This window comes from Sinocyclocheilus rhinocerous, unplaced genomic scaffold (genome assembly GCF_001515625.1).
Source record: "Sinocyclocheilus rhinocerous isolate Xijiao unplaced genomic scaffold, SAMN03320098_v1.1 scaffold1548, whole genome shotgun sequence".
Taxonomy (NCBI): Eukaryota; Metazoa; Chordata; class Actinopteri; order Cypriniformes; family Cyprinidae; genus Sinocyclocheilus; species Sinocyclocheilus rhinocerous.
The window spans coordinates 422,369-447,610 of NW_015630996.1; the positions used below are offsets into that span (position 1 = coordinate 422,369).

The 25,242-nt window shown below is 35.5% G+C and overlaps 2 protein-coding genes across 2 annotated transcripts in view; both read right to left on the reverse strand.

Moving 5' to 3' along the window:
• The window catches only part of LOC107740981 (PDZ and LIM domain protein 2-like), an 87,662-nt gene extending 83,697 nt beyond the window's left edge, over positions 1-3,965 (reverse strand). Inside the window, exon 1 of the mRNA XM_016553549.1 lies at positions 3,710-3,965. The gene's annotated coding sequence lies outside the window, so the exon portion shown is untranslated. The remainder of the gene's footprint in view (positions 1-3,709) is intronic.
• A 1,888-nt stretch (positions 3,966-5,853) lies between these two features.
• Positions 5,854-25,242, reverse strand: part of LOC107740994 (vinexin-like) — a 28,791-nt gene continuing 9,402 nt past the window's right edge. The window contains exons 6-17 of the mRNA XM_016553570.1: positions 21,795-21,869; positions 21,231-21,341; positions 18,146-18,201; positions 15,985-16,049; positions 14,656-14,708; positions 14,527-14,573; positions 13,396-13,510; positions 13,191-13,316; positions 9,929-10,411; positions 8,548-8,642; positions 8,148-8,254; positions 5,854-6,956 (exon numbers count right to left, since the gene is read on the reverse strand). Of these exons, the coding sequence (XP_016409056.1) occupies positions 6,895-6,956; positions 8,148-8,254; positions 8,548-8,642; positions 9,929-10,411; positions 13,191-13,316; positions 13,396-13,510; positions 14,527-14,573; positions 14,656-14,708; positions 15,985-16,049; positions 18,146-18,201; positions 21,231-21,341; positions 21,795-21,869 (1,395 nt within the window). The 3' untranslated portion in view covers positions 5,854-6,894. The remainder of the gene's footprint in view (positions 6,957-8,147; positions 8,255-8,547; positions 8,643-9,928; positions 10,412-13,190; positions 13,317-13,395; positions 13,511-14,526; positions 14,574-14,655; positions 14,709-15,984; positions 16,050-18,145; positions 18,202-21,230; positions 21,342-21,794; positions 21,870-25,242) is intronic.

The window sequence follows — 25,242 nt, forward strand, 5'->3', positions numbered from 1 at the left end:
TTCTGTCACGCGCACTAGTGTAAATGTAGCTAACAGATGTGTAAACTGAAGACTATTTGAGCTTTATTGAAACTATATAAACTATATGATTTGTGTTGGTTACATTTTGTTCCTTTGTGCAGTGGCTCAGGAGATGAGTCTTTGAGTTTGTATAAACATCAACAAGCTGAATAATAAAACCCAAGTTGTTGTTTTTTTAGATAATGTAATCTTGTTCAAATTGATTTCATAAAATTGGTATCGAAAAAAGTATTGTTCAGGAACCGGTATCGAAGTCAAGGTAACTGTATCGGTATCGAAAAAATTTTAACGATACCCAGCCCTACTGTTGATGCACTTTTAAAGCATCGCTCCCCTCACTGTAGAGGGTTATTTATGAGCATGGTGCTTTCTTCCGAGCGTTCGAGTTCTCTCCCCTTCTGAGGAGTTGAATTCCCCGCTCCGTGGGGTGTTCTCGTGGTGGTGTTTAGCAGTGCTCCCGCTCCCTCAGCTAGGTAACTTACTGCTAGCCATTCCAGCATTATACCATGAGGATGAGTTGGTGCTTCTCAGACGTATTGTTCTTGGGATGCGCCATTTTCATCTATGGTCCGCTCCTTCAGAGTGCCACAAGGGCCCCTTAGAACGGTATCTTTCAAATCCATGATATGGTAAGTGCGCACGCGAAGTCCCTGCGCACTTTCTAAAATCCACACTATGGTAAGTTCGCACATTAAGCTTTTTGCGTTCTTTCTACAATCCTGTATGGTAGGGGCTACGCGCGGCAGCTTCGTGCCCTTTCTTGAGTCGGTTAGGCCCCGGTTCCACCTTGGGCACCACTCCACCTATGTATCCTCAGGATACCTACTTTAACGAGGTGTTGCTACTAGGGGTCTGTTGAGACCGTTCCTTCAGCAAGCTCATGCAGAGCAAGCGGTAGCCCCCTGGGTGACAGGCCAAGACCTAGTACGATTGAAAGGGAACGACTCAGGGAACCATGGTTACATGCGTAACCTGAGTAGGGAACGAGACACTGAGTCCTCTAGGTTTCCTGCCATGCTTCGGATGCAAGCTTCAGAAGAAGAAGCTGATGACGTGTTCTCCAGGCGCCTATTTATACTATAGTCGCACCAGTAGTGACGTCATAGGCTGTCGCCGGCCAATGTTATTGTCATTTTTAGATATATGCTTCAGACACCGGTCACACTGAAGGTGTTCCCCATAGCGACCCCTAGAGGACGCAGTGTTTCATTCCCTACTCGGGGAACCATGGTTACATACGTAACCTGAGACTCTTTCACTTCTGTTATGTGCTTTTGTCATTTTTGTTTAATTTTTTAAATATTACTATGAAGGTTTGATTTTCAGATAAAGTTTTTTTTATTTATTTCCAGTTAGTAAAATTAGTGCTTTATCACTTTAGTGCTTTTTCAGTTAGTTGCCAAGGCAACATTTCTAAGCATAATTACATTTTTTCTATTGAATTATCATCATCATCATTTAGTTTTTTCCATTTCTATTTAATTATTTCAGCTTTATTTCAATTAAAATATTTTTTTAATAGTTTTAGTTTATGATAACCCCGCTATTGTTATTAATTTGTTAATACTTGTTTATTCACACTATTGTTTACAGTGCCAATAAATATAACAAAAGAGCATAACAAAAACAAAACATGAATGAGAAGAATGTGTGCGTTTTGGAGTGATGGAAGCTGGGTAAAGCAGAGTAACAGTGTGGGAGAAGCTAAAATCGAGAGATGAGAAGAATTGCACAGGTGGAGACAATAGAGAGGTACAAAAGCTCTCTCAATGGGTTTGGTCAATGCACAGACACGTGAGTACAGAAACACGTCTGGCTTTTTCCCCATCAATTCAAAAGTACTGCTCAGTCATCAATTACATTCAGTGCCCAGCCTCAAAACTGCATTCTGCTCACTCTAAACCAACAGAGAGCTGTGCTACAGCAACAATACAGGAGCAACTGGTAGAAACTGGTTATTTTTTATGCAACATCTGTTAAGTCAGACATTTATTCATTTCTGAGGCTGGCCATGTGAGTTTGGACAGTGTTGACGCTTTAATCTGTAACTTTTCACATTATTCTGCATAACTGAATCCAAAACATTCCAGTCTGTCCCGGAGCAAAACCCCAACCAGCATACAAGAAAATCCATTGCATACCCTCAAAATATCAAAAACAACTGTGTGCATGCACTTATGAATCACAGTCTATTTAAAGACAACTATCAAGCAGAAGTATGCATCTTAAAACCAAGTGAGCTGCCCTACCTAGACAACATTTTTTAACATCATAAGCACACAAAATCAAGTGTTTCCAGTTACTGAATCTCTTAATGTACATTACATTGTATTCTGGTCTGTCATCATCTGGACTCTTACCCATTCGGATTTCATTCTAATGTAGCATGTTTTAAAGCTTTAATAACATCTAGTTATATTCTGAACACATGTTTAAAGTGTAAGGGTGTCCCAAGGTTTTCCACTCTCTATTAGGACCTCCACCTCCATCAACACGTTTAACCCTTTGGTGCCCTTCTATAAGAATAAGAATTTTTTTTTACCTTATTCTGAATGGTATGAAATTGGTAAAGGTTTTGGCACTTGCTATGTGAACACACACGCACACAAACACATGAACATGACTCAAAAAGGTTAAACTATCCCGAAAGAAACAGTCAAAAATGGGCGCATTGGAAATCAATTTCATCTAGTGGAATCGTTTTGTACTGCACCCAAATAAAATCTTTAGGAAATCTTTTTTTGTTGTTTTTGCGGTATTAACCTCTAATTTGGAACACAACTCGTTAAGATGTATGGCTTTGGTTTTCTCGTAATCTTAGAGTACAATATGTATTGGAAAATATATTTCACATAAAATTAGTGAAAGTTTTCACGCATTTTTCATAAAACTTTTTTTTCTTTTTAAATTTCACTTTGCGTTTTTTTTTTCACTTCAGCAATAATGTTAAGTGCTCCAAATCATTCAAGATTTAGGAAAGTTTAAGTTGGAAATTTCATTTTCGGGTTTAGCTATGCTCAAAAAGGAGTTAACAGGCAATAAGTAGATTAGTATAACTACTGCATAAACATAACGTATTACCACAAAAATCCCCTAAAAATACAAAATAATAAGTAAAAAAAAACGCCTAGTCTCATTTGTTCTCTTTGACCTTTGTGATAGTGTAAAAACAAATATGTCTGAACTTCCTTTGGTTTTACTGTTTCTTAAGTTTGTCTAGTTTAATCTCCCTAATGTACAGCATTTTGGTGCACTATGTATTTACTAATGTGCTTTAAAAGAAAGAAAGAAAGAAAGAAAAAGAAAGAAAGAAAGAACACTGAAAAGGGGGCTTTGAGTGATGGAGAACTAGACTCACTACTCCTCTGAATTAAGCTGCAGTGTTACAGCTGTTGTGTTGATTCAAACGACATATTAGATCCTTTTCATCACTTAAACAAGCTGAAACATTCAGTTTTTCTCTAATTTCTGCGTAGGATAGTCAGGCTTTTCAGTAAAGCATCCGGATGCAATAAAAGAGATAGAGAGCAGCAGTGACAGTGAAAGACTGAAGGATGCTGAACTGATGCCATGTTTCTCGTGCCTCACCTGAAGTACGCAAACGCACAGGATGAGTATATCACTTCTAAACAAACGCAACCCAGTAACGGGACATATTTAGTTATCATATTAAGGAAAATAAACTTACCTGGTAAATGGTTGGCGCGCGGTTAGGAGTAATCACAACTCAGAGTTTGGCACCTGTGCGGATGACGTCAAAAACACGCACGCGTTCAGTCACAAACTCTGTCCGCTTCCTAACGCAGACCTGATTGAGACACTTTCAGCGCGTCAGTTTTTAGGCTGTACGCTCCATGTGACCAAATTCCCACACCGCCCAGTTTTTTTCGAACTTTTCCCGAGAATGTTTCCGCTGTAGATGATGGAGCATCACATGCCACGTGTTGCTGTCAAAATAAAGGCTGGGGGTGGCACGCGAGGGTGGCACGCGGGGCGTGTCGAGGGGGTGGGATGAAAGAGAAATATGATTTTAAAAGCAAATATTTTTAACGTGTTGTGCCAGTGCGCCACCTGCTGGCGGTGATAAATAATTAGAAAATCTTATTAATTCTGCAGGTAAAATGTAAGATTCTAAAATCGCCTTAAAACAAAATAAATCGCTACTTTTATTCGGAAATTGATCAAAAGTGACATTTTTGAAAATTTAAAAAAAGTAAAGACATTTATAATGTTAAAAATGATTTCTATTTCAAATAAAGTGTGTTCTTTGAAATTTCTATTCATCAAAGAATCGAAAAGAAAAACAAATATCACAATTTCTACAAAAATATCAAGCAGAACAGCTCTTGAGTACCAGATCAGCATATTAGAATGATTTCTGAAGGATCACGTGACTGGAGTAATTGTAAATTGTAAGAACATTTCAGAAAATTACTGGTTTTACTGTATTTTGATCAAATACATGTAGCAAATAATTATACAATACTGATAAATTAAAATAACATTATTATTTGAAAATCATTTTAAAAACACTACGAAAAATAATATTAATATTACAAATCTACCAAAAACTGTCTTAAACCTATTTTTATATATATATATATATATATATGTGTGTCAGTCTAAATCAATCAGTACAATCTCCAAACACACAAGATCAAACAGTCTGGGGCAGCAGCACTGAGGTTATAAAAGGTTGTTGTTCTGCTTCTGTGTTTTGGAAAATTAAGGCATTATGAGCTATATGACATTGGCCTGTCATCATGTTCTCAAGAGTAATTATTTCATTTGTTGCATACAAATAGGTGTGTTGACTAATGAAAGACAGCGTGGGAATAACAACAGAAGCATTTACTGCATAAAGCAGGTGCTGCAAGGCATTTAGTCTTCAGACTGGCCTATGAAGAAAATCAGAATGATTCAAATAGTGAAAGTAACAAGCAAACCAATGTTTTTCATTATTTATTTGATCATTATCAAAATCTGTGAGTACCTTACATACTGCAATACATACTGTGTGTCAATAAAAATATATTATCTTTTTTCCATTATTTGATAACTGTGTGATAAGGATTCGACAATCTGTACAACAAAATGCAGTCAGCTACTTCAGTTCCCAGATAATTAAAAACAGAAGACGAAGCGAGTTAATGATGGAATTCGATGAACGCCGGCATCTTCCACAACCTTTTTTATAGCCAACATAAACCATCAGTGAAAAGTCCTCCGGCTCCTGTCTTAAAACCTGTGCACATGTGCTTTGACATAATAAACACAAGCTGACTTCATTTTAAGGTGTCAGTTTCAACTTGTAAAATCCTAAGAGCTCATGATTGATATGTAATATTTTAAGTTCTTTTTGTAAGCATAAAAAAGTAATATTAATGCTTAAAACAAGAAAAAAACATCACATACGTAAAACATATGTGACCCTGGAGCACAAAACCAGTCTTAAGTCGCTGGGGTATATTTGTAGCAATAGCCAAAAATACATTGTATGGGTCAAAATGATTGATTTTTCCTTTATCCCAAAAATCATTAGGATATTAAGTAAAGATCATGTTCCATGAAGATATTTTGTAAATTTCCTACTGTAAATATATCAAAACTTAATTTTTGATTAGTAATATGCATTGCTAAGAACTTCATTTGGACAACTTTAAAGGCGATTTTCGCAATATTTAGATTTTTTTGCACCCTCAGATTCCAGATTTTCAAATAGTTGTATCTCAGCCAAATATTGTCCTATCCTAACAAACCATACATCAATGGAAATCTTATTTATTCATCTTTCAGATGATGTATAAATCTCAATTTTGAATAATTGACCCTTATGACTGGTTTTGTGGTCCAGGGTCACATATATAAACTTAGGTTAAGATATATTCTCTGAAATTTTACCTAGTACAATTTTGCTCCTTAAACAAAGTATTATTCTTGTTTTATAATGTTTACAGGAAAACAAGACGAAATACTGCTCAAGATTTTTTTTTTTTCCCCCACTGTGAATGAATATGCATGCAAATCATGATGTTCTTCTGATCCTGAAGACTGATCTTGCATTAATTAATATTTTCAGTTCAATATGGTTTTGGATATAGATTTAAATCATTGATATAAAGTCAAAAACCATGTTTAACCCACCACAACATATCAAACCTTAACTGATTTTTTCACTGAGCAGGAGACTTTTACTCATACAAAAGAGTTTGAAACCGCACAGCAACACTTTCCCCGTCCTAAAGCTGAACATAATGTTGAACGCTGGGTTTGCTACACAATTAACATGAACCTAATACAGACAGATTAAACACTTGGCGACAACTGCATTAAGCGCTTACAGATACTTGATAATGCTTGCAAAGACTGCGGCTGTGATTATTACAGTATATGATGTGGCGATCAGCTAAGCCAGCGCAACAGATAAATGACAACTGTGATGAGCGTCTGGAAAAAAGAAAAAGAAAAAGAAAAAAACGGACGGTTTTAACCATCTCTTACATCCAGATCCTCAGGATATGTAGCGTTGGCAATGTTGCTACAAATCTGAAACCAAAATGGAGGTAAGCTTTACAAAGATGTTAAAATTGAGTAAGTCATCTTAGATAAAGTCAATAGCGTAATTCAGTGTGGCTTCATCACACGTGAGTGGGTCAAACCCAACTGTGTGCAACGTCTGCAAGAGATACTGTAAGGTGAGGAGTGCACATGCTTGGTGGAGGATGTGAAGGAGTTTTTATGGCTTTATATTTGTGTTCGTGAGGAGGGCAGTGGTTTTGTGTGTAGTGTACAGTGGCAGTACAGGCAGACTGTATTTTGCATTGATTAGTGGTTGAGCCTGTAGTGTCAGTGAACAAGAACTGGTGGAAGCTCTCAAACTGGTGCCACATAGTTGCCAGGGAATGTTCCAAAAGCTTGGGTCCTCTCAGACGTACCTGGCAGGAAAAGAAGAATATAAAGTAATTTAAGCAAGAAAACTTGTGACGCAAAGCAGCTACCACTTTGCTAGCACATTATAATGTGAGAATTGGCCGAGAGAGGGCAGCACAGGGAAGGGCTTTGCACTGAGACCACACTTAAAACCTATAAAAGATACATCTTTCAGTTTTGTTATATTATATTATATATCATATTATCAAATATTACTTTTATTAATTAAGGATGCATTAAATTGACAAAAGTGACAGTAAAAACATTTCTAATGTTACAAAAGGATTTTAATTCAAATAAATGCTGTTCTTTTGAACTTCTTATTCATCAAAGAATCATGAAAAAATTAGTGCTGTCAAACGATTAATCGCGATTAATCGCAAAATAAAAGTTTTTGTTTACATAATATATGTATGTATACTGTTTATTTATTATGTATATATAAATACACACACATTCATTATATATTTTGAAAATATTTATATATAAAATATTTACATATCCTACATATACATTTATATATTTATATTATTATATTTTATATTATATATAAATATGTTTAATATATAAACATAACGGTTTTTAAATATATACATGCATTTGTTTGTATTTATATATACATCATAAATATACACAGTGCACACACATATATTATGTAAACAAAAACTTTTATTTTGGATGTGATTAATCGCGATTAATCGTTTGACTGCACTAGAAAAAATATATTTCCACAATTAAGCAGTACTGTTTTCAACAACGATAATAATCAGAAATGTTTCTTGAGCAGCAAATCAGCATATTGCTATGTTCAAATATTTCCATAGCAGTCGTTTAGTGTGTATTTGTATTCTATATAATATTCTATATAATACTGTAGGCCTTAAATATTATTAATGTCCATTTCAGTCTAACCTGCCCCTACAATTCTGTACAACTACGCTAAAATAACATCAATAGTTTTAAACGATTGAAGTCAATTTAGCCATTGCAACATTATAATTAAAATATAATTACCAAATGTGAAATTATAATATGAGGTGATAATCAATATATCAATATAATCAATATACCAATATATCATTCATTCCAGTGGTTGATCTCTTTACAAAGTCAAACAGACCTATCCTGTACTATATAAGTGGGCAGTTTTTGGCCAGAATGAGCTGTAAAGTGAAGCAAACTTAAAGGGCCATTACCTACAAACCAGCCGTCATCACACTTCTCTAGGACCTGAACGATATCTCCTTCTCTCAATGCCAGCTCGTCTCTATTCTGGGGTTTATAGTTGTAAACCGCTTTATACCTGAATGCAAAGAGAAAGATGGAATGAAAAAGAATAACAAATGGTCAAGAGTGAAAACTGTAGCTGGATTAACCCTAGAAGTGTATTTTCTACATTCTTAAAGGGACAGTTCACACAAAAATAAACATTCTGTCGTATTCCGTCACATTCTTTCATGTTCTAAACCTTATGACTTTCACAAGATGATTTAGTTTACTTAACTACTCCTTTAATCAGTCATAAAACTAATAAATGATATTTCTATGCTTGCTTGAATTAGACCTATAGTAACGAACGATGTCCTGAATACTCACGGTTGTCGTGAATAACCCGTGTTCACAGGAGACTGTGATGTGGAAGGAATTTTAACCTCTGCATTGGGCTGTGGAGATTGTGTTCTGGTCCCATCCTAAACATGATTGTTGTAGTTTTATTTATTTAGATTTTTCCCCCAAAAAAATATGCAATATGGCTTAAGTATTCGCACTTATTCATGGAAACATTTTTTTTTCCCTTTAACAAGTTTTTATGCTGTTACTTGTGATTAGCTGATATAGATTTTTCACTTTTGATCCTTACTGTGTGTATAGTATAATTGAATGAAAATGCATGAACTACACAAATAAAATAGCTTAAAATAAATAAACATTTATTTACCACAATACAAAAATATTCTACCATTCAAACGTTTGGGGTCAGTAAGGTTTGTTTTCTTTTTTTATGTTTTTAAAAGATTTGAAAGAAGTCCTTTATGCATTTATTTTATAAAAAAATGCAGCATATTAATTTTTAATTTCATACAATTATATACAATTATAATTAATATAATATAAAATTAATATTGTGAAATATTATTACAATTTAAAATAACTGTTTTAATGTTATTTATTATTGTAATGCAAAGCTGAATTTTTCTTCAGTCTTCAGTGCCACGTTCCTTCAGAAATCATTCTTATATGCTGATTTGATGCACAAAGGGGAAAAAATCTTATTATTATCATTGTTGAAAACAGCTGTGCTGCTTAATATTTTTGTGGAAACTGTCAGGATTTCAGGATTTTCACTTTTGATCAACTTAATGCATGCTTATTGAATAAAAGTACCAATTTCTTTCAAAAAGAAAAAGAAAAAATCTTACTGATCCAAAAACTTTGAACTGTAGTGTTTAAATAAAATTACTAAAATTAAAAACACATAATGCCACAATGCAAAAACATTCCACCATTCAAAAGTTTGTGGTCAGTAAGATTTTCGTAACATATTTGTAAGAAAGTCACTTCTGCTGACCAAGGCTGCATTTATTTGATCAAAAATACAGTAAGAAAACTGTAAAAGTAATATTTTGTAACAATATATTATTACAGCTTAAAATAACTGTAATCAGCAAATGCTGATTTGCTGCTCAAGAAACATTTATTATTATCAGTGTTGACAACAATGTTAACAATGTAAAAGGCCTTACTATCACTTTTTTTTTATCAATTTAATGCATCCATGCCAAAAAAAAAAAAAGTATTAATGTCTTTCAAAAAAAAAAAAAAAATCTTACTAACCCCAAAATTGTGAACTGTACTGTACAAATAAAAAATACTCAAATTTGATAAAACACTTATCTGCCACAAAATATTCACTAAAGACATAATCTGATTAATAGGTCATACACATAGATAGGTAGTGTTGTTAGTCTACACAAACCTGTGTGATGTACGGAGGGTGCGAGCTGGTGTTGGCTGGCAGTCCCGGGCCCTGTGGAGATGTCAGCACATGATTGGAGGGAGACATGGGTGATCGGGTGTCCTTTTCCAGTGGGCTGTGAGCGTGCAGCGATCTGGTCCGGTTGTTTGTGGGCGAGAACAGGAAGTGGTTTGAAGGCTGTTTTGGGGAGGTGGGCTGTGCGTGTGACAGAGGGGAGCGTGATTGGCTGGAGTGTTTGTGAGGTGAAAGCTGGGGTTCGGAGGAGCGTGACAAGGGAGACAGAGGGGAGTGCTGTGGTCGACCAGGGCTGAGCGGCTCTGGGGTAAGAGTGGGAGAAGATGGAAAGTCATCGCTGCTTTTAGTGCGGGGCATTTTGTTGACCTGGACGTAGTTGATGGGGAAGATTCCACTGCGGCTGGTGCCGGCGATACGCCCCTCCAGCCAGTGATCATCAACACGCCTGGTGATAGAGATCACCTCGCCCTGAGACAGAGACGACAGAAGAAAGCTGTTTGGTGGCAAATACCACGGTTCTCTGGAATACTTGCTTCTGATTGGTCAATCGCAGCATTCCGTGGTCGAATATTTGTGTATAATGATGTTAAGCTGTAAAATTTGCAGTAATTGTCTGTAATTGTTCCAGGCAACCATTATCCTACATATTTGTACTAGTTAGGGCTGAGAGCTGATTCCAAAAAGTTTATTTACATGTCTGAGCATTGCCCTAATTACCAAACTCAAGCCTTAAAGCAGCGGTTTTCAACCTTAATGACTCTAAGGCCCCCTACTGTCTACAACAATATTCGAAGGCCCCATGACTTTTTCAAGTGGTTCATGATTTACTCGACAAGAATTAAGAATAAGGATTTAAAGGGGTCATGAACTGCCTGTTTTAATTTGTTCTGTTCTCTAAGGTCTACTTATAATGTTATCAAGATTGCTACATTAAAAAACATCATAATTTTGAAGTAATAGGCTATTTTCTGTCCTGTTTTTAACCCCCCTCATCAGAACGCTCTGTTTGAATAGGCGTGGCGGATCGTAGACTCTGAAGTATACGCCCACTGCTATGTTTTAATTTGTTCTGTTCTCTAAGGTCTACTTATAATGTTATCAAGATTGCTACATTAAATAACATCATAATTTTGAAGTAATAGGCTATTTTCTGTCCTGTTTTTAACCCCCCTCATCAGAACGCTCTGTTTGAATAGGCGTGGCGGATCGTAGACTCTGAAGTATACGCCCACTGCTATGATTGGCTAATAGTTATGTATGTTTCACAGTCTACGTCCTTCACAAATGGACGCTGTTAACGCATAAATACTCAGAACATATCAAACGATTTTTTTAACAGACAAAGCAATAGTGATCACGTAATAAAAACAGTTACTTGCACTTGTGTGTTGCGACATTACTGTCGGATCCAATATAGTTGGCACAGCATCGTCTTTTTATTATTTTATTAAACAAGGCTTTGATTATGCCTTGTTTGTAAATGAATCCGCGGTAAATTGAAGTGAACAAAGGACTAAGTTCTTACTGACGCAGTCTGGATCTTCATTAAAAATAAAGTTTACTCTTTCCTAACGTTGGGATCAGAAGGAAGGCAACGTAAACACTGTTTTTCCACAACTTGGCACTGCACAGCGTCTTGTTGTTTTCAGAGCATCTTTATGATTTGGTTTCTGAGTGGACCTGCGTTCATCTCTCTCGTAAACACTACATGCGCGAATCGGTGGGCGGGGCTAAACAGGCAGTGATGTAGAATTGGTGGGCGGGGCTAAACAGGCAGTGATGTCGAAGCAGGCGTTGATCTTTTTCTGCGAAGGCTGTGTTTATCCGCACTATTACATCATAGAGTAGAACATTCCACAAGCTGTTGTTTTGGCAGACTGCCTACAATATAATCTGTTTTCAGACTAACCAGAAAGTTTTGAGTTCTGAAACTTACAGGATGTTTTTTTATAGTACAATGACCACTTATGTCAAAAGATCAAGGGACTTTTGGTTTCTCAGTTCATGGCCCCTTTGAGAATATAACATTTTATACACTAAGATTTATATATAATATGGTTTCTTTTGGTTTCTCAGTTCATGGCCCCTTTAAGAATATAACATTTTATACACTAAGATTTATATATAATATGGTTTTATTCATCTAAATAACTTTTCTAGGTCTAGAAATCACACTTTTAAAATTAGGCTATTTCATATGCAGGGTTTTTTAAGACTGGGGGAATACTTCAAAAAAGCTTTTCTTGAGGGGGGTGAATTTAAATAATATCTCGATTTTTTTAGTTGTATTGTCTTATTTTAATTTAATTCTGTTTTTAATGTAGTATTTATACTGAAAGTCCATGTAACCTGAATGTAACCAGAAAAACAGCATAAACTTTGCAATGACATAAGGGTGAATATATGATGACAGTAATTTTGGACAAACTATTCTTTTAACATCTAGCAATGGGGGTTTTGATTTATTTCAGTGACTTGGAATACTTTAGATTGAAAGACTCACTTAGATTCATTCATTGCCTAATTGATTTGGTGACTCTGTGACTCTATCATTTCTCCAGCAGGTGGTGTCCTGTGATTATTTTCAAGCACAGATAATTTGAAATAAATGCCGAATTGATCACGATCGAAGCACGATAAGAGCACCAAAAGCTTGTCAAAGTCAAACTTTCTGGAAAAGTTTGCCCCAACTAGTAAACACCTTCAAACTACCATTGGTCAGTCAGTGATGATTATGTAATCGGTACATAGTAGGTGTGGCTCTGGGCCTCCGGTTCTTTTTTTCTGTTCTGTCCGTCGAGGTCAGAGATCCGAGAGTGAGAATATGAACACTGAACACTGCTGTTTTCTCACTGCTGTCATTTTTGTTGTGTGTTTATATTGTTACTGTGAAGAAAGCATGCAGCACATATTTACATATTCATCTAAATGCCGCTCTCAGGGATGTTCACTAACAGTAAAACCGCTGCTAAGGAATTTCGAACTTCTTTTTACCCCCTAAGCGAAAAACGAAAAAGGCCTTTACTTAACTGATCAGTGCAATCCGTCAAACCGTGAACACAAGCACACCATTTAAGTCCATAAAAGAAGTATATTCATTTCAAACCAGCCACAAATTAAAGAGGTTTCCACCTCAGCTCAATTAAGAATCAAGAAAATTAGTCTGGAATGTAATATTTTATGAAAATCAACTGTACATAATCGATTTGTTGTAGTATATGTTGCAGAAGTGCAGTGTATATGGTACCTTTCTGAAGGACAGTTCCACAGGCAGGTCTGCATTGAAGTTGAACAGGGCTACAGCCTCTCCGTACTCCAGCACCTGGATGGTGGGAGACTTTATTGGCGTGGGCTTCTCTGTTGGAGGAATAATCTGAAAAGAAAACATAGGAATGAGTGTAAATGAAAAGAAGATGGTGTGAAGTGTTTCATTTGCATACATATGGGCATACCTCCACATAACTGGTGGGAAAGATCCCCACTCTCCCATGATGCTCTCCTTCATACCAGTTGGCATCCACTTGCCGGTGTATGTACACTACATCACCTTTTTGTAAGGTCAGCTCCCTATGGATGAGAGGTTTAAAAATAATAATAATAATAATTTTTATTTTATTGCAGTGGTATTAATATGGAAGCTTGTTTCCACCACTGAATAAAAAAATAAAACAAGGTAAGTGCAACTTTTTATCTCATAATTCAGACTTTTTATAAAGTCAGAATTACAAGATATAAACTTGCAATTGTGAATAATAAAGTCAAAATTGTGAGATATAAACTCAATTCTGGCTTTTTTTCTCAGAATTGCGTGATATAAACTCGCAATTGCCAGTTATAAAGTCAGAATTGCAAGATAAAAACTCGCTATTCTGACTTTTCTTGCAGTTGCAAGTTTATATTTTACAATTCTGACTTTTTTCTCGCAATTCTCACTTCTTTTCTCTGAATTGTGAAATATAAACTCGCAATTGGGAGTTATATCTAAAGTCCAATTCTGAGGGGGAAAAAAAACTATTTTCTTACAACTATAAGTTTACATCACACAATTCTGATTTTATACTGTAACTCGCAATTCTGAGAAAAAAAGTCAGAATTGTGAGATAAGAAGTCACGGTTACACTTTATTTCGATAGTCCACTTTAGACATTCTACTAACTATAAGTAACTTTGTAACTACATGTCAACTACATGTCAACTAATTCTCATTAATTTGCAACTACATGTCTACTAACTCTCAGAGTAGACTGTTAGGGTAGGTTTAGGGTTAGTAGAACGTTCACAAAGAAAGTGTTAGAAGATATTAAGCAGACAGTCTACTAATACTCTACTAACTGCTAGTTGACATGTAGTTGCAAAGTTACTTACTGTTAATAGAATGTCTAAAGTGGACTATCGAAATAAAGTGTTACCGAAGTCACAGTTACCCTTTTTTATTTTTTATTCAGTGGAGGAAACAGGCTTCCATACATTTGCAATGCTTTTTGTGTTGTATCAGATTTTCCCAAATCCTTCATATACTGGTCCCAATTCTGCAAATAATTAGGAATAATGAAATCTGTGTTGTGTCTTTTGTTTCGACTTACTTTGGTGACTGTGCTTGGAAATTAAATTTGGTTCGCGCTGCTTTCATCTGTGTAAACAAACATGCTTTCTTTCAAATATTTACTTTCCATTCAAACCTCAGAGCAGAGAAAAATGATCAAATACTGTACCTTTCTCTCTTCTTTCTTAGGTGGGAAATCCATGTCTGATGACATTATGCGATCTGTAGAGGAAAGTGTAGACCAGAAATGAGATATCGGCCCATAATATATCAAAATCAAAAGCAGAATTGTGTCTATTGCTAGCTTGCAATTATTGGGTGTTTATTCAACTTTAAGCACTTTTGGCGTAAAAGGGTGAAGGATGTGGTGATCATGTGAAGGATCTCTTGGTTATCTTGACTGCTGAAAATTAAACTAGGGTTTCTGTGCACACTGGTTTTAAAGCTATTTTTGTAGCTGGATACTTTACTGTCTTATGTTGTTACACAATCCACATATTTGAGAGGTTTTAATGAGGGGTTTATAGCCTGTCTTTGATCAGTTGATGTTCTATGTCAGTTGATGTCATTTGTAATAAAAAGATCTGAAATTGCTATTTCTGGTCATTTGTTATTTTAGGCGATTCTTTTCACGAATATTTCAAAGCATGTTAAGTCACAACAGTTTGGAGTCAGTAAGATTTTTTTTTTTAAGAAATTAGTATTTTTATTCAGCAGGGATGCATTTAATTGATCAAATGTAACTGTAAAGACATTTATAAAGCTACAAAATATTTCAATTTCAAATAAATGTTTTTCTTTATTAGCTTTCTGTTTATCAAATAATCCTGAAAAAAAAATTATCTCAAATTTATTAATGTATAAAATATTAAGCAGCAAATCAGCATATTAGAATGATCTCTGAAGAATCATGTGACTCTGAAGTCTGGAGTAATGATGCTGAAAATTCAGTTTTGAATCACAGGAATAAATTACATTTTAAAATATATCCACATATATATTTGCGATAATATTTCACAATATTATACTATTTTTACTATATATTTGAACAAATAAATGCAGCCTTTTTAAAATAAAATCTTACCAACCACAAACTTTTGAATGGTAGCATATATTATTGAGGGAATTTGGAGAATTAATCAAATTAATTTCTGTTGTATCTTTTGTTGTTGTTGTTGTTTTTGGCTCAATACTGGTTCATCGGGCCTCCAGCTCTGCACACGTTATTTTTTTTGCAATGGCAGAGTCTTTCTCAATTTATCTCCAGGAAAAACAACTGGATAAATCTAATCTGCAATCAAGACCTCCATCCTGCTGCTTGTTACACACTTCCTGTCCTGCTGAACAGTGATTGACTTCATTTGTTTTTCTCATTTCACAGAAATGTGTTTACTTTGTATTAATTGGAGGGAATGAGAGGAGAGGAGAAGAGTGGCAAAAAGTACAAGGAAACAGGAAACACAGGCGAGGAGGGGATAGGAAGATGACTATATTTTACCATCAGCATGCATGAAGTTCGCTGTTGTGCCCTGCTTTACTGCAGAGCAGGGGATTATGGGATAGCTGGAAAAGAAAAACAAAATTATCATGTGACAAATCTAGCCCAAATACTGTAGATGCAGAACACTGAAGTAAAAAAACAGCAAGGGTAAAGTTCATAACTTATGATATGCTTTCACGTTTTTGTAGTTTACACGGAGACGATAAAGATAGCGTTTTCAAAAACTTGCACTTTGAAACCTGTTTTCAAAAGTTTGTTTTCAGGCCCCCAAAATGCTGTTGTCATATAAATGAACAGCCAAAACACATAAAAATTTTACATTTTTAGTTGAAAACAAATTTGTGTAAGCGCCCCTTAACATGACTCCTCAAAATGACCGGTATTAGTTTCCAATAAGGAAGAAAAATAACAAACAAGACATTATTATTCTTCAAATAAGATCTTATAATTTTCCTAAAAATCAATGAGATTTAGTGAATGAATGGACAAATTCTTAGGTTTTTCTCCCACAAAAACTCCAATAAGCTCGCATGTGTCTCCTATAGAGCTTCAGAGGAGATCTCAACAATGTCTGTGCACAACCAAGACACCAAAATATGCAATTAGATTGAACATGAGCTTAAACAGACCATTCATTTTACATTCAACTAATACACAAATAAATACTGTAAATAATTACAATGCTGATACACACATGAACAACAGAGATCTCCGTCTCCTGAGCTTTGAAAAAATAACCCTGGGTTACATGTGAGACTCAAGGAAGACAGGAAGAATTCCATAAAACACAACAGATGGTCACGAGGATCGAAATGAGAATATTTATGAATATGTGACAGACCTGAGAGATTTAACTAATGGTGGAGGATTCTGCTGCACTAAACATCTTTAAAACATAATACTGCACAAGATAATACTGTATACTTAAAATATCTTTTTTTCTATCCCACAAGTTCTTCTTTGTTTTAAGCCTAAACATCATAATTTTGCTTGAGTAAAAGTGCCTTATTTTAACAATATTTATACATATTATTGTAAAAACTGCAATGTGTGTTATATCAAATATCATGCTGATAAAATGGCAGCATACCGATTCTTGAACCCAACAAGCAGTTACTGTGTTAACAGGTTTTCAGCCTCAGGGTTATTAATCGTTCCAGAAAGAGAGAAGCTATAAAACTGTCCTCACTCTGTATCCTTTTTGTAGCAGCAGGGGCATTTATGGCATTTGGAGGGTGGGGAGATAGTCAGCGGGGGGCTGAAGGGGGCAAAAAGCATCAACATGTCACAGAAAAACAGAGCGAGAACTCAAGAATGTGTCAGATCCAGTGAGATACGGGCCCCTGGCGAGCAAATACTGAAGCTAAAGGTGTCAGTTTGGGCATTAACGTCTGAAGTACAGGCCTGGAAGGACCAAACTTTGCCTTTTATAGCTCTGCACATAAAGAGAGGGATAACTGCTTGAGGAGCAGCGATGCAGGCAGAAAACTGCGGACACACACACATCCAAAGTGTGTCGAATACAGTCTGAGAACTGAACCAATACTGTACCTCTTTATTAACAAGATGAACGAGGTCAAGCATGTGAGTAAAGACGGAGACATCCTCAATTAGACCACACACACTTAGACATAAACACACACACACTCTGACAAATACACAAACACATGTACAGGCACACAAAGAGCTCAGCATGGGGTCGGGTATGTGGGCTGCCGGCCAAAGAGTCAACAATTAACCAATCAGATGAGGAGACAGGCCGGGCATGTCATATGACCTTAATAAGACAGCGAAAACAACAGAGAATCTACTGCATGTGTCACATTTCATCATCATTAATTACACTGATTCATTATTAGATGTTATTACTGCAAAACACACTGCGAAACTACTTTACCCCACCTGCTTCATATAAAGGAAGTATAACTTCTAACATTAACTTCTATCCAAATTACATAAAAGCCATTCATAACTGCATAACATATATACAATTAATTAAATTAATTTAGCTTTAGATTAAGACTGACCCCAAAAGTGCATTTTTATTTTTTTTTTAATAATTTTTAAAAAAGTATGTTTATTAAGGTTTGTCATTTTTGGCTAACTTCTAGGGACATAGTTGTTTCCAAAGTATAATTAAGTAAAGTCTAAGGCTTACCTGTTTTCTTGTCTGTTCTCTTCTGTTCTTGTGGTTGCTGTGTTGGTTTTAGCTCCCTGTAAATACAAATCACAATTTCATTCAGCTCTAACACACATGAACTCTCTCAAAGACGCAGTTAAACAGGAGCATTTGGGAGCAGCTCGAAGGCAATCTCACGAGGCGGTGACCGTTCCTGCACTGAGAGCTGCACGGCTCCCCTGGGTCCTACACTCCATTCATTCTGCTCGCATTATAAATGTGAATCAGATGGAACTGCTGATGTAATCAGCTAAGATTTCCACAGTTTATAATTCACAAGAACAGGGAGAGCCATAAAGCCTTAAACAATTAAAGGTGCAGTATTCATTGAGCCAAAAGCTAATTTTAGATTAAAGGAATAGTTCGATTTTAAGTGAATCGCAATTTAAAGGCAGGGTATGTGATTTTTCAAAAACACTTTAGAAAACTGATTCGGGCCGAATAGCAAAACAAACTTGTAGCCAATCAGCAATAAGGGGCGTGTCTACTCGTGATGTGGAGGAGAGAGCTTTCAGTGCATGGGACGGACATTAGCCGAGCCGAGCGACAGAAAGATAGAGATGGCAGATAAAAAAACAAAAGAGGAAAACGTCTGCGGAACGATAAGGCAAAGAAGTAGGACCCGTGTAAATATTGGATCAGCTTTCCAGCGCTGGAGAGAACTCAAGGAGCGGAGGCCTACGATCGGACGCCGAGGGACCCTTTTGGGGTAGGGGCGTGTTTGTTTTGGTGATTTCAAATATCAACATTGTTCTACCAGAAATCACTTACTCTGCCTTTAAATATGTGAACATGAATCATAAATATGAGTCTGTTTTTCACATAAAATAGGTGGGGATTTTTTGGTTAATTTTTGAGCTGTGACTGAATTAGTGTCCTTTCATTTCTATTGTATTGAATAGAGCAACAAGAACTTATTTTGTATTCAAAGAAAAATACAAATGAAAGCTTGAAATAAGATTTGAAAGTTTGAAATAAAAATTGAAGTTTGAAATTATTTTTTTAAGAAGTCTCATATGCTCACCATGGCTGCATCTATTTGATTAAAGTAAAAACAAAAATATTGTTATATATTATTACAATTATTAAAATATTAAAATTATTATTACAATAAATAGAACATATATATTATTTACATTATTAAAATAACTATTTTCTATTTAAATATATTTTAAATGTAATTTATTCCAATGATGGCAAAACTAAGATTTGAAATTAATACTGAGCTGAGAAAGAAATTAATACTTTTACTCAGAAAGGATGCATTAAATCAGTCAAAAGTGACAGTAAAGGCATAATATTACAAAAGATTTCTATTCCAAATAAATGCTGTTCTTTGAACTTTTAATTAAGCAATGAATGAATGAATGAATGAATGAATTTAAATTGATTAAAGAAAATTGATAAATATATTAAGAAATGTTTCTTGAGCAGCAAATCAGCATATTAGAATGATTTCTGAAGGATCATGTGACACTGAAGACTGGAGTAATGATGCTGAAAATACAGCTTTGCCAACACAGGAATAAATTACATTTTAAAATACATTAAAACAGAAAACTGTTATTACTGTATTTTTTTGTAACTGTTTTTACTGTATTTTTGATCAAATTATATTTGGTATTGGTATTTGCCTTGGTATTTGGAAAGAAATGAAGGGCAACTGATCATTTTTGGGTGAACTGCCCCTTTAAGAATCACAAAAAGAGAGACATGGCAAGAAAAGGATCAAATAAACAGAGCTGGGATATAAAGAGCAGACACTGCGCAGGTTGGCGTGACTCAAACGAAAGCTCAGCAGTGGGCGGCTGTTGGGCATGACAGGAAGTGACAGAGAGGATCAGCATGCACAGCTGTCAGATCAGAGCCAACATCCAGCAACCTGAAGCACACTGACAGGAAGATAACATAACAGCGGTGGCCAGAAACGCAGAAAAACTCTTTGACTTTTTTGGGCACAACAAGAGAGAGCTTAAAACTAATACCTTGTCTGAAGGGTGTGGAAATTTTAAAGAAATCAGTGAGGCCATAATGGATGACTAAAGTCTAGCTATAAGTCCAAAAGATTTAAAAGCCATTTAGAGCGACTGATACAGTACGCCAAATACAACTTCACAGAACTCTGTCTTATCTAACTGCCGTGTCTCTGTTTTTCTGTGACCCTTACTCTCTAAAACTTTGAAGAAGGTATTTGTTTAGTATTTGCTGGGTAAAATTCAGAACTAAAGTATTCTGAGTGTGTGTCTGAAATGAACAGGCCACAAATCACAATAAATTAAACTGGGAGTCCAATTTGAACGACAGGAAGACTTGCGAAACAGTTTAGTTATTTAAAATATAAATTTAAAAATATATAAAATATAATTTAATTGAAATATATTAAAATTGACAAGTTATTTTAAATGTAATTAATATTTCACAATATTACTCTTTTTACTGTATTTTTTTTATCAAATTAATGCAGCCTTGGTGAACATGAGACTTTCAAAAACATTCAACTTTAACCCCAAACTTTTGAATGGTAGTGTATGCATAGCATATCATTATATGAACTGAACTAGACACAGATGTGCAGTAGGAGATCATAGACAAATAAAGTCTGGAGGGCAAAATTCAGAACTAAAGTATTCTGAGTGTGTGTCTGAAATGAACAGGCCACAAATCACGATCAATTAAACTGGGAGTCCAATTTGAACGACAGGAAGACTTGCGAAACAGTTTAGTTATTTAAAATATGAATTTAAAAATATATAAAATATAATTTAATTGAAATATATTAAAATTGACAAGTTATTTTAAATGCAATTAATATTTCACAATATTACTCTTTTTACTGTATTTTTTTATCAAATTAATGCAGCCTTGGTGAACATGAGACTTTCAAAAACATTCAACTTTAACCCCAAACTTTTGAATGGTAGTGTATGCATAGCATATCATTATATGAACTGAACTAGACACAGATGTGCAGTAGGAGATCATAGACAAATAAAGTCTGGTTTCAGGGAGGTGCGTGATAGAGGATTTAACTGTGAGTGTGATGTGTCGATGGGAGGGTCAGTACCTCACCCCTGCCTCGCCGCTGCTGCTGCTTCTGTGACAGTTTCCTCTCCAGACCACGAATGTCTGAGTCCAGCTCCGCCTCAAAACGGTTCAGCTCTGACACCAGCGTCGCCTGCACAACAGCATGACAGCCAGGTGACACATAGCACATTATGTGTTGGTGGGGTTTCACATGTCCAAATGCAATCTGGGACTTCATGCAATTTCATGTAAATAAAACTTTGACAGTGTGAAGATCACAAAACATTTGGAAATTCCTAAAACACAGCATAATAAATTATGATAGAGAGCGTGTCCAGTATTTGCAGAAGAGAAGAGCGGGAAAAGAATCTGCCTTCATTTATTCAGATTATGCTGATTACATTACAACAGCATGAAAATATCTTCTTCAGACTGAAGGCTTAACCAGAACATAGACTTTTAATCAGATTGTACACACTGTAACAAATGCACTTTTAATAGTAGGCTATTGCAATTATTTAAAAAAGAAAAATCCAGAATTCTGAATTAAGAAACATACAGATTGTCAGAAAGTGAGATGTGCAGAAGTATGTCAGACACTCACCTCTATGGACGGAGACTGGGATTGAGGTTTCACTGGGCTGTAATATGAAGGCAGCTGTGACTCAGACCTCAGAGACTGAAAAACAACAATAGTACAATATCATTAGACACATTCAAAACCATATTGTATTTGAGCTAGCTTTCAAGGGAATATTTGTCGTTCTCATTTAGTTCAACTTGATGTACTAAAATAAACTAAAACTGAAATAAAAATTAACACAAACTATACAAACATATTTTTAAAAAGCTAACAACAATATTACTAAAACTAAAATTAAAATGAAAAATATAAAAATAAATACTAATTCAAAATATTAATAATAATAATAATACTATCTCAATAAGCATGTTTACATGCACACCAATACACTGTATAGGATGGTAAGATTCACCAATTCGTACCGGTGCATCGGCATAAAAGTTTTTTTTTAAAGTGTGCATCGGATGTTAGCATTAGTATCGCGATGCATCGTTTCTAACATATATTCACGATTATTTAGATATAATTATTAGTAGATGCGCTACACTTTTATTATTTATTATTTTGTGACCAATATTTTATATGTAGATTGATTTCTCCTATCTAAACTGTTTCTCAATCAAAAATCGGATCGCACTGCATCGTAATAGAGATGAATCGTATCACATCGCATTGGTAGCTACTTCATTTGTATCTTTAATGTATCGTAATGTTGGCTATGCATCAAGATATCGCATCGGCCTCAGTTATGGAGATGCCCATCCCTAATATACTGATAACTACCAAAAATCAGTTTATTAAAATAACCCAATTTACTGCTTTACGTGCAAATCAATAATCTGGCAATGCATGTAAACTGGGTTTATAAAACTGTATTAAAAATCAGGTTATTTCCTGGTGGTAACATGAAAACATACAGTAAGAACCCATGTATTCTCCATGGAGAATTCTATTTATTATGTGGGTTGTGATGTTAAATAAATCATTAAAAAGCCCAGAATATTTCAAAAAGTCTAGCACAGACTCATTCTCCTCTAATATTTGAGGTTTCTAATACTGTAACATTTCAGCTACATGAAATGAGAACACATTTTGTGTCATTTCTTGGGTTGACACAAAGTCAGAAATTAGGATTTATTTCCTCCTTGCCTGCCGCTGTGGCTGGATGCGCTTAAAGCTTTCCCGTCACATATCACACAAGCACACTTCAAAAAGGTGATATATATCGCAGGTTAAGGTGTTTACATGCTGGGCAAAATCAGGGTAATGGGCAGAAATCTAGCTGTGTCGACTGGTTTAGGCATAAGCTGATTATGACCATAGGCAAATAAAGGAAAACGGTTTAATGCGTTTACATGACCACACTCGTTGTCAGCTTATTAAGCATAATCATTTTATGAATGTGCATGTAAACGCACTTAGTGATATTAAAATAACACTTTATTTTTAAGACCTACAATTACAAGATACAGGTAAGAACTGAACACCATTTCATAACCAACTTAGGAGCCTATGTAACTATAAACCTGATGTGTTTGGCCTCATTTAATTGTTAGGTAAAGAGCAGACTTCAACTATTTGCTATTTTACAAGCGATCCAGACCGGTAGTATCATGTGAAAAGCTCCTCACTCTCACATATCTTGGCAGCTAATAATCTTATTGAAGCCAAGTCAGATATCCAGAACCGTTAACTAACTAAGACAAGATAAGTGATGTCTTCTTTCCAATATGTTAACAAAATAAGGCTGTCTTTAGTGAATGAAATGGAGATGACAGCTGTCACATTAAGGGAAAACAGAACGAAAGTAGAAACAGCTATAGACAACTCTACAAACTACGGTGCTGTTAAATCACTCAAGCGGTTAACAGGTTTAATACATATCACAAGACTGCCTTCCTTCGCACAGCTCCACAACTGGAGATAAAACAATAGATTCTTTTATTCTCGTATTCACACTGAGCCAAACATGAAGTCAGTCATAAACAACCAGGGGTCCTGACAAACATCTTAATCTGAGAATTGTCTGAGAATTTATGTTAACTAATATTAAGTGCAGTCTGAATATTCATTTCAAATGTATATATTTGAAAAGAACATAAAGCTTAACATGTCTTGTAGTTTTAAAGCTCTGATTTTTAGACAGACAGATGGAAGAACATTTTCGGGATTTGAGAAGAGTGTCAAGTCGAGCCAGTTTCTCAGAATCTCGACAAAATCGAGTGATGATGACTATAACTGCTACGCGTACACAAGCTTTTCTCATCACAATTCTCATTAATTAACATACGAATGTGCACAAACACAAATATGCACCTTAGAATATGTAATATGTACCTTAAAGGTGCTAAAGAAACAGAGATGTCCCTTTAAGGGTAATGCTCCAATGACAAGTTGCTTTACCCCTGAAGGTACAACATTTATTCTGAGAGAAGTAATCACACCCCACTGTACCTAGTGATATATTATCCTCACATAAAAAGTGTTTTAATTTGCACATTTGAATTGGGTTCAATGTTTACATTTTATTATGTTTATGCATTGTAAGGAATATACTGAAATATCAGTATTAACACTGTGTTTTATAGTTATTTGTGCCCGATGAAATTATTAAAGCATTATATTTTATGTATTAAGATAAAGGCATTATTCTTTCATTGAATAAAAGTATGAAACATCTCACTGATGTGTCTTTATATGCTTTAAAGCCTATAGGGAAGCTGTCATCATCTCCTCCCTCAGATTCTGGCCAGCAGGACGGGCGCAACTACTTTTCCCAGCATCTTCTCATCACTCAATCGTTCATTTCAAAAAAGGCAGAAGTTTGATTTCAAAAATCCAAATTAAAGCACCTTGCATGAACCCTGACCTAAGTATAAGCATTAGTAAAAGTTAGGGTTGCATTGCACTCTACTGATTTCCCACCACTTTCTAGTGTTCAGTCTAACCCACTTACAAAATGCCAATAGACAGTAACAAAAAGGCTTTCAACAGACACAATAATGCTTTAGACAACTAGTGGCAATCAAAAAAAAAAAAAGTTTTTTTAGAATTGTAACAACATGCCATCTGGATGCTCAGCTTTATACTACAATACACAAACCCCATCAGTCTTTTTGCGACAATATTTCTAGTTAAACTGCATGGAGAGGTGATGGTTAATGACAGCTTACCCGACTACGATCCTCTTCTGCTCCCTTTCCAGGCTCAAAGTCAAAAATACTCTTGGGTTCTGGGTGCTTCCCTGTGTCGCCCAGATCAGCCCTGTAACACACACACAGAGGCCACTTTACTACGCAATCATTGTTGGTTCTTGCAGAAACAGATCCTAACCTGCCCAGTGTCTGTGTAACTCCTCTCTCTCTCTCTCTCTCACACACTGGTTCTGTCTCTCTCTCTGTCTCTGTCTCTCTCTCTCTCTCTCTCACACTGTCTCTGTCTCTGTCTCCCTCTCTCTCTCACACAATGC